Below are 13,284 nucleotides of genomic sequence, written 5' to 3'. Positions count from 1 at the left end.
GGCATGCATACACACACACCCCTGGCCTGATTTTCAAGCTACCGGGTGTGGGACTCGAACCGTTCAGCCGACTTGTGTGAGATCCTGCTGCCTTAACTACCAAGCCGTCTGCTGGCTTTTGAACACTGTTCCGTAGGGTGGGGCAGGATTCAAACCGGGGTCTCCCATGTGGCCCCAAATGCCATCCAGCAGTGTCCAGCGCAGGCACCCGAGATTGGGCAGCCAACAATTCTTTCTTCCATTAAAAAAGAAAACTGCATGGGGACCAGCCTGCGGCACGGTGATTAGGGCGCTGGACACTCCCATATGGCTGACCACGGTTTGGGGGGAGTTCAAGTCCCGGACCTGGTGGCTTTCTTTCTTTCTTTCTTTTTTGAGAGGTTTTTGCTATAGGGTCCATGCGTTTGCCAGAAAGACATAGAGAGACAGAGAGACAGAAAGTGAGAGATCACTCCTCAGGGGACGGACATGAGTTTTCCAGCAATGTCTACAGCATGTGGAAATGTGTACAAGGCCCGGGTCCTGGAGAACCTACACCGCTAACCTCGATCTGTTTTTCTAAAGATTTTATTAAATTGTTTTTTCAATAATTTTATTTAACTTTATATATATATATATATATTTTACCAGAGAAAGAGAGAAAGTGAGAAAGCAAGCTGCCAGGTCCGAGACTTGAACCGCAGTCAGCCACGTGGAGACCGGCGTCTTTAAGCTCCACGCCACCTGCCGGCCCTGACTCACCTCGATCTTGTTGATGAGGTCTTCGTAGGTGGAGTCGGGGTTGTTCTGCAGAAACTCGACCACGATCTTGCTGATGTAGATTTTCTCTTGCATCAGCCCAAATATCGGCGCGTACTCCGGGCTGGGGTCCATCAGGATGTACTCGGCAAAGGCTGCATGACAAGACGGCTCTGCTTTACTCGCTTACTTATTTAAAGAATGACCTTATTTGTTTATTTATTTATTTATTTTAATTTGACCAGCAAGGGACAGAGTGAGAGAGCAAGAGGAGAGAGAGAAAATGAGAAAGCAAGCCGCCAGGTCTGGGACTCGAACCACAGTTGGCTGTGTGGGACTCCGACCACCACGCCCCCTGCAGGCCCCATCTCTTTTTTTTTTTTTTTTTTAAAGAATTATTTATTTAATTGTATTATTATTATTTAATTTGACCAGGGAGAGAAAGAGAGAAAAAGAGAGAAAGTGAGAGGGCAAGACTCCAGGTCTAGGACTAGAAGCACAGCTGGCCATGTGGGAGTCTGGGGCCTCAACCACCACGCCACTGGCTGGCCCCTCTTTGTTGTTTAAGACAGGGTCTCAGTGCATTTGCAATCCTCCTACTCAGCCTCACCGAGAGACAGAGAGACAGAAAGCGAGAAATCAACCCCGGGGGGATGGCGGCGCTGTAATCCCTTCTCCTCCATTCTCCTCTCGGGATCTTGGGCATGCACGCACACGCGCCCAGCTTGAGTTTTAAGCCACTGGGTCCGGGACGCGTACCGCGGTCGACTACGTGGGAGTCCAGCGACATAGCCATGACACCACCTGCTGACCCCGCCCCCTGATGTGTTAAAAAGCAGTGTGAACCTGAGGGCACCGACGCAGCCCAGAGCAGGGAAGGAGTCGCTCAAGGCTGGGAGACAGCCCCAGAGTCCCCTGCACCCCAGGGCCCACAATGCAGAGCACCGCGCATCACAATGGGCTCATTCTGAAGTGGCCTGTGTGGACCAACTAGAGAACAGAGACCAGTCAGGTGGGCCCGCGTGTCGCAAGCGAGGCGCCGACATGGTCCCCACGTGGTCACGCCCAGCCACCCCCCGGAAGGGCTTGAGCTCAGGCCCGTGTGCGGCTCCCACAGCAGCTGAGGACGGGCCACACACTTACAGGTGCTGAAGCCAATGAGAGCCTTCTCGCCTCCGTCGAAGCCGGTGATCCACCACTCGTTGATGGGGCCGAGATTTTTGCCATTGACGCCACCTAAGAGCGGAAGGGGAAGTTTCCCAGAAGGACGCGGCAGCAAAGCTCTGAGCCCCGCTCGAAGCCTGGGAGACCCTGGAGGGCTCCGCTCAGCAGACATTCCCGGCCAGGCAGGCTGGGCAGTCCTCCTCGGAGCCATCAGAGCCGTTCTGAGGACAGCTACTTGTGCCACGAGGCCCCCCGCCCTGACGAGGGGCGAATACGCCCCTCATGTCCCCTCATGAACACCACGCTGACAATTTTGCGTGGCTTCCTTTTTTTGTTTTCCTCTTTAAATGACAAGAGGGGGAAGAGAGGTAAGTTTTTTATTTTTGTATTATGCTCATTTACGTCTTCTGTAAGAGACAGATAGGCAAGTGCCTCCTACAGGTCCCTCACCGCAATCCTCTCCCTCAACCTTCCCAGTCAGTCGGGGTAGTGAGCACACGTCTGGCGTGCACGGCCTGGCCAGGGAATCGAACCCGCCATCTGTGTGCATCCTGTGTTGTGTGAGCACCATGTGCCACTGAGCTAGAGAGATACTAGGGACAGGGTTTGCCACAGGAAGCCTCCTGCCCCAGCCTCCAGGCCAGCCAGGAGCACAGGCATGTGCACCGCACCTGCCCTATGGAGGTTGGAGGAGAAACCAAACCCAGGCCTCCCGTGCGGCCTTCGCCCCCACGGCCTGCTTGCAGCACAAAATTAAATGTGCCTATTTTTTTTTTTTAAAGACTTACTTACTTTGTTATTACTATTATTTTTAAATTAGAGAGAGACAGAGAGAGAGAGAAAGGGAACTGAGAAAGCAAGCCACCAGGTCTGGGACTTGAACCACAGTCGGCCACGAGGGAGTCCAGCACCTTAACACCAGCGCCACCTGCCGGCCCCTGAACCTGTTTTTTTTTTTTAAATATCTGTCCTTTGAAAAGCTCCAGGACCTTCCGTTTACCTTCAAGAGACGGGTCGTCGTCATATATGGGTTTTGCTGAGCCGGAAAAGAAGAGCTCGACGTTCTTCTCGATGAGGCCGGTGTCGATCGGGCACAGGTGGCCGTGCTTACAGTACACACTGCGGGGCAAACGGAGAGAGCTCACCAGCTAACCCGGGAGGGCAGGCCGGCACGGAGCTGAGACTGGGCATGGGGGGTGGGGGTGCCAGAGAGAGAGACGGGCACCCCTAACGTGTCCTGGCACGCCGCAACCCTCTTCCCTCCAGTTTCTACCCTGTCAGGATCCCGGATGCAAACACACATACCCAGAATATTTTTCAAGCCACTGGAGCCAGGACTCAAACCCTGGTTGGCCACGTGGGCTGTGGCTTCCTCTGCGCAGTGCTTAACTACTGCACTACAGGACTGGCCCAATATGTATGGTTTTGCTGCCTTCTTTTCTTAAACTATTTATTTATTGGGACCAGCAGATGGAGTAATGGTTACGTCGCTGGACTCCCACATGGCCGATCAAGGTTCAAGTCCCATCCCTGGTGGCTTCAAACTCATGCTGGGTACATGTGCGTGCATGCCCAAAATCCCAAGAGGAGAATGGAGGAGGGATTGCAGCGTAGCCATCCCCCTAGGGGGAGATTTCTTGCTTTCTGTCTCTGTTTCTATCTCTCTGGTGAGCGTATTCACCCTGTAGCAAAACTCTCTAATATATATATAATATATATATATTATATATATACACACACATACACAGACACACATATATAAAGGTTTTTTGCCATAGGGCGCTAGAGAAAGAGAGGGAAAGTGAAAAATCATCCCTCAAGGGGATGGCCATGCAACAATCTTCTCTTCCTGGGATTTTATGCACTCATGCACATGTGCCCCGTGTGATTTTCAAGCTACCAGGTCCAGGACTCAAACGACAGTCAGCCCTGTTGGAGCCCCGCCCTCACAGGTTGGGAAGGACTTAGGCGGCCTTGGGGAAGCCCCTGGTTATAAGGAAGCAGAACCGCCCACGAGTGCTTGGGTTACCTGAAGTAGGTCAGCTTGTGCTGGGGAAGGGCCTCGTAACTCTCGAAGCCAGACTCGTTGGCGTCGAAGATGGACAGTTTCTCGTTGGTCAGCATCTGTGGCTCGTCCACCTGCGGGACACCGGGCGGCTCGGCAAAGGCACCGGGGACAGGAGACGCGAGGCTGAGAGCAGAGCCGGGACTTACCGCGTCGGGAGGGTGCTGCTCGTACTTGAGGTCGGGGTCGTCCAGGTACTGGCCGCACTGGATACACTTAGGCGGGTGGGTCTGCGGGACCAGAACGCGGAGCATGCTCAGAGGGGACGCCGGGAGACCCCGGGAGCGCCAGCCACCCGTCTTATCCCCAGGGAGAGGCTTACCTTGGAGTTCACCACTGTTTTGGTACGCGCCATCTTTTTCTCAGCTCTGGGAATGAAGCGTAAGAGTGTTTGCTTTTTTAAAAACTTACTTTATTTAACTCTATCTACTTATTTTTAATTTGACCAGAGAAGGACAGAGAGAGAGAGAAAGAGAGAAAGCGAGAAATCAAGCTGCCAGGTCCAGAACTTGAACTGCAGTCAACCACGTAGGAGCCCAGTGCCCTTAACCACCACGCCACCTGCTGGCCCCAAGAGGGTTTGCTTTTTAGTCATTTTACAATAGATCAAAATTGGGACCAGCAGTTAGCATAATGGCTATGTCGCTGGATTCCCATGTAGTCAACTGTGGTTCAAGTCCCGGACCCAGTGGCTTAAAACTCATGCAGGGCACTTATGTGTTCGTACCCAAGATCCCAAGAGGAGAATGGAGGAGAAGGGATTGTGGTGTGACCATCCCTCCAGGGGGTGATTTCTTGCTTTCTGTCTCTCTCTCTTTCTGGTGAGTGCACACGCCCTAGAGCAAAAACCTCTCAAAAAAAAAAAAAAAATAGAATAGATCAACGTTGACCTTTGTCAGGTTCATGCCTGATTTCAGGGGAGCGCCAGGCACTGCAGCCAGGGCGAAGCGCTCTCAACCCCAGCACGGCAGGACTGGAGCTTCTGGGTCTTCATTTGTTGGCCCAAACCAATAGAAAACAGGTGCTCTAGCATTTGGCTTTATTTTTCCATCTTAACTTTTCCCCCTAGGACAGTCACTTTAATATGACCAACCTTGCATAAAGACAAAAGCCTGGCCAGCCAGTGGCACGGAGGGTAATTCAACTACACCTTTACGGGACATGTCCTGGGTTCACATCCCGGGGCCTCCCAGAGCATGCTGGGTGCCTATGTGCCCATGATCCGGGCTGTGTAGGCTGGGGTGGACGGCAGGATGCAGACCCTGTTGGACATGCAGTCTCGCGGTGTCTCTTTGTCATGGAAAAAATACGGGTCTTCAAAATGGGTACACAAAATGTGTCTTATGGAAAAGCTATACGTGGGGGCCAGCAGATGGCATAATGGTTCTATCACTGGGACTCTCACGTAGTCGACCGCGGTTCAAGTCCTGGACCTGGCGGCTTAAAACTCATGCTTGGCACGTGTGTGCACCTAAGATCCCAAGAGGAGAAGGAAGGAGAAGGGATCGTGACATGGCCATCCCCCCGGAGGGTGATTTCTTGCTTTCTGTCTGTCTCTCTGGTGAGAGCACACATCCCATAGTAAAAATCTCTCGGAAGGAAGAAAGAAAGAAAAAAAACCTATGCATGGACCATGAAATCACTCTGCACCAAAATAAACTCATACTTTAATTCCATTTGCCTGTAAACTTTTTAAGGTCCTCTTATAAACTTAAAAAAAAAAAAAGATAAAAAAATAAATTCTTACGGTTCTTTGAGTGTCGTTTTGCGTCTCTTCTCCTCCTGTATGGAGACATGGAAAAAAACACAGGGGCCAGGGGTTAAAAAGGGCCGTTTAGCTGGGCAGTGCTTCAAATTTAAGAACTCTGTTATCACAGAACTGAGAGGGAAAGGAAGGCAGAGAGAGGACCCCTGGGTGAGTGCCGATTCACTCCAGTGTCTAACATCTTCTTTTAAAAAGGTTTTTGCTGTAGGGTCCATGCACTAGCTAAAGAGTGAGAGAGATAGAGACTATGAGAGAGAAAGTGAGAAATCACCCCTAACCAGGGGGGTATGGCCATGCCACAATCTCTTCTCCTCTGTTTTCCTCCCAGGATCTTGGGCATGCACACACCATGCCCAGCAAGAATTTAAAGAAACCAGGACCAGGACTCGAACTGCAGTCAGCTATGTGGGAGTCCGGCGATATAACTGCTACATCATCCATTGACGCCCAGTGTCTAAAATCTTATAATAAAAAATCTGATAACCGAAGACTTAAGAGATGGTCGATGGGACCAGCAGTTGGTGTAATGGCTATGTCACTAGACTCCCATGTAGTTGACTATAGTTCGAGTCCTGGCACGCGTGCGTGTGTGCCTAAGATCCCAAGAGGAGAATGGAGAAGGGAATGCGGAGTGGCCATCCCCCCTTGGCTCCTTCTCACTTTCTATCTCTCTGTCTCTGTCTTTCTGGTGAGTGCACTGGGGGACCAGCAGTTAGCGTAATGGCTATGTCGCTGGACTCCCATGTAGTCAACCACGGTTCGAGTCGTGGACCCAGTGGCTTAAGCTCACTCTGGGCACGTGTGCATGCATGCCCAAGATCCTGAGAATGGAGGAGAAGGGATTGCAGCATGGCCATCCCCCAGAGAGGCGTGATCTCTATCTCTCGCTTTCTGTCTCTGTTGCTCTCTAGCGAGTGCACACACCCTGTAACAAATCTCTCTCTCTAAAAAAAAAAAACAAAACCCTAAGAGGCAAGGTGGAATAGTGGTTAATAAGACACTGGACTCCCCATGGCTGACTGTGGTTTAAGTCCAGGACATGGTGGCTTGTTTTCCCATCTTCTCTCTCTCTCTCTCTCTCTCTCTGGTGAATTATAGTAATAATAACAGAAATAAAAATTAAATAAAGAATTCTAAAAAAGAAATCCTCTTCGTAACGCACCCAGCCAATGGGAGGCACAGACAAAGGGAAACGGACAGGGGAGGCCGTTACCTTCTCGTCCTCGTCTCTTTCGTCAGGAACCGGTGGCCGCCCTCTCTCGGGTTCCTTTTCGTCAGGTCTCCGCTTGGCAGCTCTGTGGGGAGGCGAGCTCTCAACCACAGCGTCTCGGAACCGGCTCTGCGGCCGACTAGCACCGACACTGACAAGCTAACGCGTGACCTCTGACCCAAGGGTGAGACTCTCACGGGGTCGCTAACCGTCGTCCTGAATCGAGGCCCTTCAGAGACCCCAGGAGTCCCCTCGGATGTGGGGTTGGGAGCTGAGGGATGCCAGTGACCGTCCGGTGGCTAAGGGTAAGGACGGGGCCCGGCGTGCGGTGTGGGATCAGACCCCCGAACCCACACGGTCTGTAAGAGCACCAGCGACCGAGTGCTTCTAGCACCCCGGGTCTAGAGCAGGTAGTCTGGAAATGAACACGACACCCGGGCACGAGTGTTCAAGCCACTTACAGGTCTTTGGGCTGACTTCGGAGTCGCTTTTCATCCTGAGGGAGGAGAGAACGGGGGAAATGAGTTTCTGACATAGTTTGAGGAAATGCAAATACCACACCATCAGTTAAAGATCTCGGTACTGGGGGGGACCAGCAGATGGCGTGATGGTTATCTTGCTGGATTCTCATGTAGTTGACTGCGGTTCGAGCCCCAGACCTGGCAGCTGAAAACTCACGCTGGGTGGGTGTGGGTGCGTGTGCGTGCGTGCTCAAATTCCAAGAAGAGAATGAAGGAGAAGGGATTGCAGTGTGAACATGTCTCCTGGGGAGGGGAGGGGGGGTGATTTCTTCCTTTCTGTCTCTCTGGCAAACGCAAATGCTCTATAGCAAAAATCTCTCCCCAAAAATAAATACATAAAAATCTCAGTACGGGGGTCCTACAGGGGTTAAGGCGCTGCACTCCCACTTGGCCAACCATGGTTCAAATCCTGGATAGGACAGCGTGAAAAATCACACATGGCACGTGTGTGTGAGTGCCCAAAATCTTGAGAAGAGAACGGAAAAGGGACTGTGGTATGGCCATCCCCCCTTGGGGGGGTGTTTTCTCATTTTCTGTTTCTCTCTGGCAAGCATGTGTGCCCCATGGAAAAAAAAAAAAAAAAAGATAAATCAAATTAAATTAAATACTCTGGGCCTGGCCAGTAATGTCACACACAGCAAAGACGCTAAGACACTATTCCACAGGCTGGGATGACACGGCAGCTTGAGAGTTTTTTCCGATAACCCCAGCAGCTGAAGAAGAAACAGCGTGACAGCAAGACTCTGCCTTTAAAAAAATAATAAAAGGGGCTGGCAGGTGGCATGCTGGATAAGGGCGCTGGACTCCTACATGGTCAACCATGGTTCGAATCCCGGACCTGGTGGCTTGCTTTCTCACTTTGTGTGTGTGTGTGTGTGTCTGGTCAATTTAAAATAAATGAATGAATAAATAAAATTAATAAAATAATTATTTAGAAAATAAAAACAAGACTACAGAGCCCTCAGCTGTCGTGTTGTGGGTGGTTCCAGGCCACTCTGAACGCAAAAGCCATAGGGAAGATCAGGCTTGGCTCCTCGACAAATCTGTACACCTTGGGTGGCCAATAGTGGCATGGTGGTTAAGGTGCTGGACTCTCACATGGCCCACTGTGGTTCGAGTCCTGGACTTGGTGGCTTGCTTTCTCACTGTCCTCTCTGTCTCTCTTTGGTGAGCACACATGCCCCATAGCAAACTTAAAAAATAAAATAAATTAGGGGCTGGCAGGTGGCATGGTGGTTAAAAATGCTGGACTCCCAACATGGCTGATCATGGTTCAAGTCTTGGACCTGGCAGCTTGCTTTCTCACTTTCTGTCTGTCTGTCTCTGGTGAAATTCAATAATACTAACAATAAATAAAGTTAAATAAAAGTAATTCTTTTCAAATGTACATAAATAAAACATGATAAATTTATTCTGTACCCTAGGTACATACATGACTATCAAGGGTACTTATCTTTTTGTCTCTGTCTCATTGAAAGAAATAAACTTAAAAAAAAAAAAAGTCAGGTGGAGTTAAAAAGTATACAGAAGGCGCCTTTACTTTCTCGTCTCCGTCCTCGTCCATCCCAGTGTGCGTCCCCGGTCTCGCGTCTCTGTCGGGCTCCTCCTTGGGTCTCTGTTTGGGTGTTCTGCCAACAACAGGATGCACAGGCCAATCAGCTCAGGACCCCCCAGAAGCACGCCCACAGTCTCCTCCCCACACGCAGAGCCCGCGCCGTCTCTCCTGTCTTCCCTGCAGGAAACTCAAGGGGCGTCTACTGCATCTGAACTTCCGACAGCCAGAAATGCCAGGCACTGTGTGAGTGCCGATCAGAGATCCCCGTGGTTTAAAGCTAGAGACTAGAGGACTGCACTGATTCTTTGGGGCCTGGGCGCATGTGCGTGTGTGCCCAAAATCCCGAAAGGAGGGAGAGAAGGAGAAGGGGTGGAGGTGTGACCGCTCCCCATGGGGAGGTTCGGTGTCCCCATCTCTCTGGGGAGCGTATAAGCAACTTGCGTGAAAAAAGGCGGAGGGGTCTTTTGACTCCTGCCACGGCTGTGAGGGTGTGTCCAGGCCAGCCGAGGTGGCGGGCAGAGGGCGATCAGCCAGACTGCTCCCAAAAGCCCGGCCAAGATCGGCTGGTAAACACCGAACCGCAGACCAGTGAGTGCCACAAAAGCGCGCTGCCTGACACCTCTGAGCTTCGGGGCGGTTTATCACGCAGGGCTTCACAGCGACAGGCAGTGACACAGCTAGTCAATCGATGGCCTCTGGCCTCCAAGTGACAATCTACTGGACGACCAGCCCCGAGGAAGGGCCTGGGACAAGAAACAGGGATGGGGTGATGTCGGCCTTCGCGGTGGGGTCTGGCCCTCCCGAGGCAGGAGGTACCTGCGTGCTACCTTTTGGGTCGTTACGTGTAAGGCTCGGGGCCAGCCTGGCGCGTCCCCAGGACACGCGTGAGCCACGGAGCTGAACAGAAAGCACAAAGGCAGGTGCGAGCTGTACTCACGTTTCTTTGGTTTGACTCCTCAGTCTCTTTTCTTCCTAAGTGAGGGAACAAAAAAAGGAGCAGTTCATTGTCTCGTGTTTGGTGCTGACCTTTCTAGTAAAGTGCTCTATGGAAAGAAAATACCCAAATCGATCTGATCGTCTGGCTGGAGGGAGTACATGGTCTACCTTTTCTTTTTAAAAATTATTTTATTATTTTCTTTTTAATTTGATCAGAAAGAGAGAAAGGAAAGTGAGAAAACAAGCCACCAGGTCTAGGACTCGAATCGAGGCCAACCTATGCGGGAGGCCAGCACCCTAACCACCATACCACCTGGTGACCCCTAGACTATCCATCTTTAAGACAAATGTTTTTGGGAACAGCAGTTGGCGTGATGGCTAGGTTGCTGGACTCCCATGTAGTTAACTGTGGTTCACATCCCAGACCTGGTGGCTTAAACTCATGCCGGGGGCGCGCGTGTGTGTGTGTGTGTGTGTGCCCAAGATCCCGAGGGGAGAATGGAGAAGGGATTGCGGCGTGGCCATCCCCCCTGGGGGGTGATTTCTCGCTTTCTGTCTCTCTGTCTCTCTCTCCGTCCTTCTGGTGAACGCACGCACCCTGTAGCAAAAACCTCTCCAAGAAAAAAAAATAATAAAATAAATAATTTTAAATAATATTATTATTTTTTAAAAGAATTACTGTATTTAACTTTATTTATTTATTATTTAAATTTGACCAGAGAGGGACACAGTCAGAGAGAGAGAGGGAGGGAAAGAAAAAAAGCTGCCAGGTCTGGGACTCGAACCACAGTTGGCCAGATGGGAGTACCGTGCCCTTAACCACCACGCCACCTGCCGGTCCTAATAATAACAACGCAAAAAAGCAACTCTTCAAAAAAAAAAAAAAAAAGGGTCAATGTTATTTATGGATGATGGAATACAAGTTAGTACCTGGGTGCCAGAAAGGTAGACCTTCGCCGAGACCTGCTCAGGGAGAGGCAGGAGGGCGAGCGGACAGGTGGGAGCTCCCTGACTAAGTACCGAAGGTCTAACTGACCCCGGGGCCCAGCACCGGGGTCCTCCGGATCACCACCACCTTCTCACCCACCTTCCGCGCACAGACCCACTGGAAAAACAAGTTTGGAAAATGAGCCGAAGTCGGGGTCATTTCCGCCCTTAGTGAGAGTCCTTCTGTTCTCATCCATGTCTCACCCCCGCCCCCGGTCGGGGAACCGAACCCGAGACTGTGAGGTTAAGGTAGAATGGGCGAACTGGGAGGTGACGGGCTTTACTTTTTCATCTCGCTCTTCTTCCTTCTCGGTGTGTGTTCCTGCTTTTATTCTTTCCGCTTCTTCTGTGGGAAGAGGTGTAGCAGCTCTGCCAGGCAAAATAAAACACACCCCCTTAGGACTGGCAGCAATTCGCCCCCCAGGTTTTCCGCAGACCCTCCTGCCCACCGAAAGCGACCTTCGTCTCGGGATCCCTGAAAGGCACATCTCCATTTTCAGACTGACCTCTAAATCTGGCTGAGAAGAAATGCCAGAGGCCCTTCTTCAGTCTCTGCTATAGACGGGGAGAGTTCTACCTCAATCAAAGGGTAACGGTCCGGAGACCAGCGGATGGCATAACGGCTACGTCACTGGACTCCCATGTAGTGGACCACAGTTTGAGCCCTGGACCCAGCGGTTTAAAACTCACACCAGGAGCATGTGTGTGTGCGTGCCCCGAATCCCGAGAGAAGAATGAAGGAAAAAGGGCCGGTAGGTGGCATGGTGGTGGTTAAGGGCTCAGGACTCCCACGTGGCCAACCGCAGTTCGAGTCCTGGACCTGGTGGCTTGCTTTCCCTCTCTCTCTGTCTCTCCCTGATCAAACTGGAAAATAATAAATAAAATGGAGAAGGGATTGCGGCATGATCATTCTTCGTGTTGGGTGATTTCTTGCTTTCTGTCTGTTTCACTGGTGAGCACACATGCCCTTTAACAAAAATCTCTCTCTTAAGAAAACAAAAGGGGGGGGGGGCAGCCAGTGGCATGATGGGTCTCCAACGTGGCTGACCGCTGTTCAAGTCCCAGACCTGGCAGCTTGCTTTCTCACTTTCCTGTTTTAATTTGACCAGAGAGAGAGAGGGGTGGGGGAGGGAGTGAGAAAGCGAGTCACAAAGTCCGGGACTCGAACTGTGGTTATACATGTGGGAGTGTCCAGCGCCTTAACCACCATGTCACCTGCTGGTCCCCAAGGCACTTCTTTTTATACCTTCCAAAAAAGTAATTTTCACTTGGTGTGGTGGTTCATGCGCCTGGATCCCACACGGCCGACCGTGAGGATCACGCTGGAGGTCGAGAAGCATGCAGGCCGCATGTGTGTGCACGATCCAAACCCCAGAAGGAGAGGGAGAGAGACTGCAACAGGATCGTCCCCATGGGGGCGCTCTCTCCCTTCCTTTCTCTCTCTTCTCTTTCCCCGGCAAGCACGTGCAACCCCTAGCAATAAATAGATAAATAAAATAATTTCCACATTCAAGATTATACAAGAGGGGGCTGGCCTGGTATCCTGGTGGTTAAGATGGGTGCACCAGTAAACCAAACAATAATGATGATAAAGAAAATAAAAAGAGAGACCAAGAGATGGAATAATGGTTACGTCACTGGACTCCCACCTACTCGACCACAGTTTGAGTCCCGGCCCCGGCAGCTTGAAACACATACTGGGTGCGTGGGTGCTCAAAATCCCAAGAGGAGAATGGAGAAGGGACTGAGGCGTGGCCATCCCCCTGGGGAGTGCTTTCTGTCTCTCTGTCTCTGTCTCTCTCTGCCTCTCCAGCGAGCACCTGTGCCCTCTAGCAAAAATCTCTCAAAAAAAAGAAAAATTAATTAAAATGAAAATGAAAAAGAAAATACTAGAGGGGGGCTGGTAGGTGGCATGGTGGTTAAAGGCACTGGACTCCCACATGGCCCGCGGTTCAAGTCCTGATCCTGTGGCTTGCTTTCTCACTTTCCCTCTCTCTCTGTCTGTCCAAACTGGAAAAAATAAATAAATTTAAAAAATAAAGTTAAATAAATTAATTTTTTTAAAAAATAGAGGCAGCTGAACCCAACAAGGCTACCCACGTAGTTCAAATTCCAGCCCCAGCAGGTCGAAAAACATGCCCGGCATGGGTCCGTGCGTGTCCCCAACCCCAAGGATGGAGGTGAGGAAGGGACCACAGCATGACTGTGGCCCACGGGGCGTGCTTCCGCCGGGTCCATTCTCCCTAGCGAGCACAGTACCCGCTGGTAAATAAGGAAAAAGAATGTATGATGCAGGGCCAGCAGCTGTGGCACAATCGTAATGAGCATGCCACACACTGGACC

The 13,284-nt window shown here is 51.1% G+C and overlaps 1 protein-coding gene across 1 annotated transcript in view; it reads right to left on the bottom strand.

The window, feature by feature from the left end:
* Positions 1–13,284, bottom strand: part of DNMT1 (DNA methyltransferase 1) — a gene marked incomplete at its 5' end in the record, with an annotated part of 60,396 nt that overhangs the window by 25,988 nt on the left and 21,124 nt on the right. Inside the window, 12 exon segments of the mRNA XM_027765539.1 lie at positions 742–893; positions 1,882–1,974; positions 2,903–3,021; positions 3,932–4,041; positions 4,117–4,197; positions 4,290–4,335; positions 5,715–5,749; positions 6,946–7,027; positions 7,404–7,438; positions 9,004–9,091; positions 9,956–9,990; positions 11,226–11,310. Coding sequence (XP_027621340.1) covers positions 742–893; positions 1,882–1,974; positions 2,903–3,021; positions 3,932–4,041; positions 4,117–4,197; positions 4,290–4,335; positions 5,715–5,749; positions 6,946–7,027; positions 7,404–7,438; positions 9,004–9,091; positions 9,956–9,990; positions 11,226–11,310 — 961 coding nt within the window.

This window comes from Tupaia chinensis, unplaced genomic scaffold (assembly GCF_000334495.1).
Source record: "Tupaia chinensis unplaced genomic scaffold, TupChi_1.0 Scaffold138665_1, whole genome shotgun sequence".
In the NCBI taxonomy this organism is placed as follows: Eukaryota; Metazoa; Chordata; class Mammalia; order Scandentia; family Tupaiidae; genus Tupaia; species Tupaia belangeri.
This window is presented reverse-complemented; position numbering and strand designations above follow the sequence as displayed.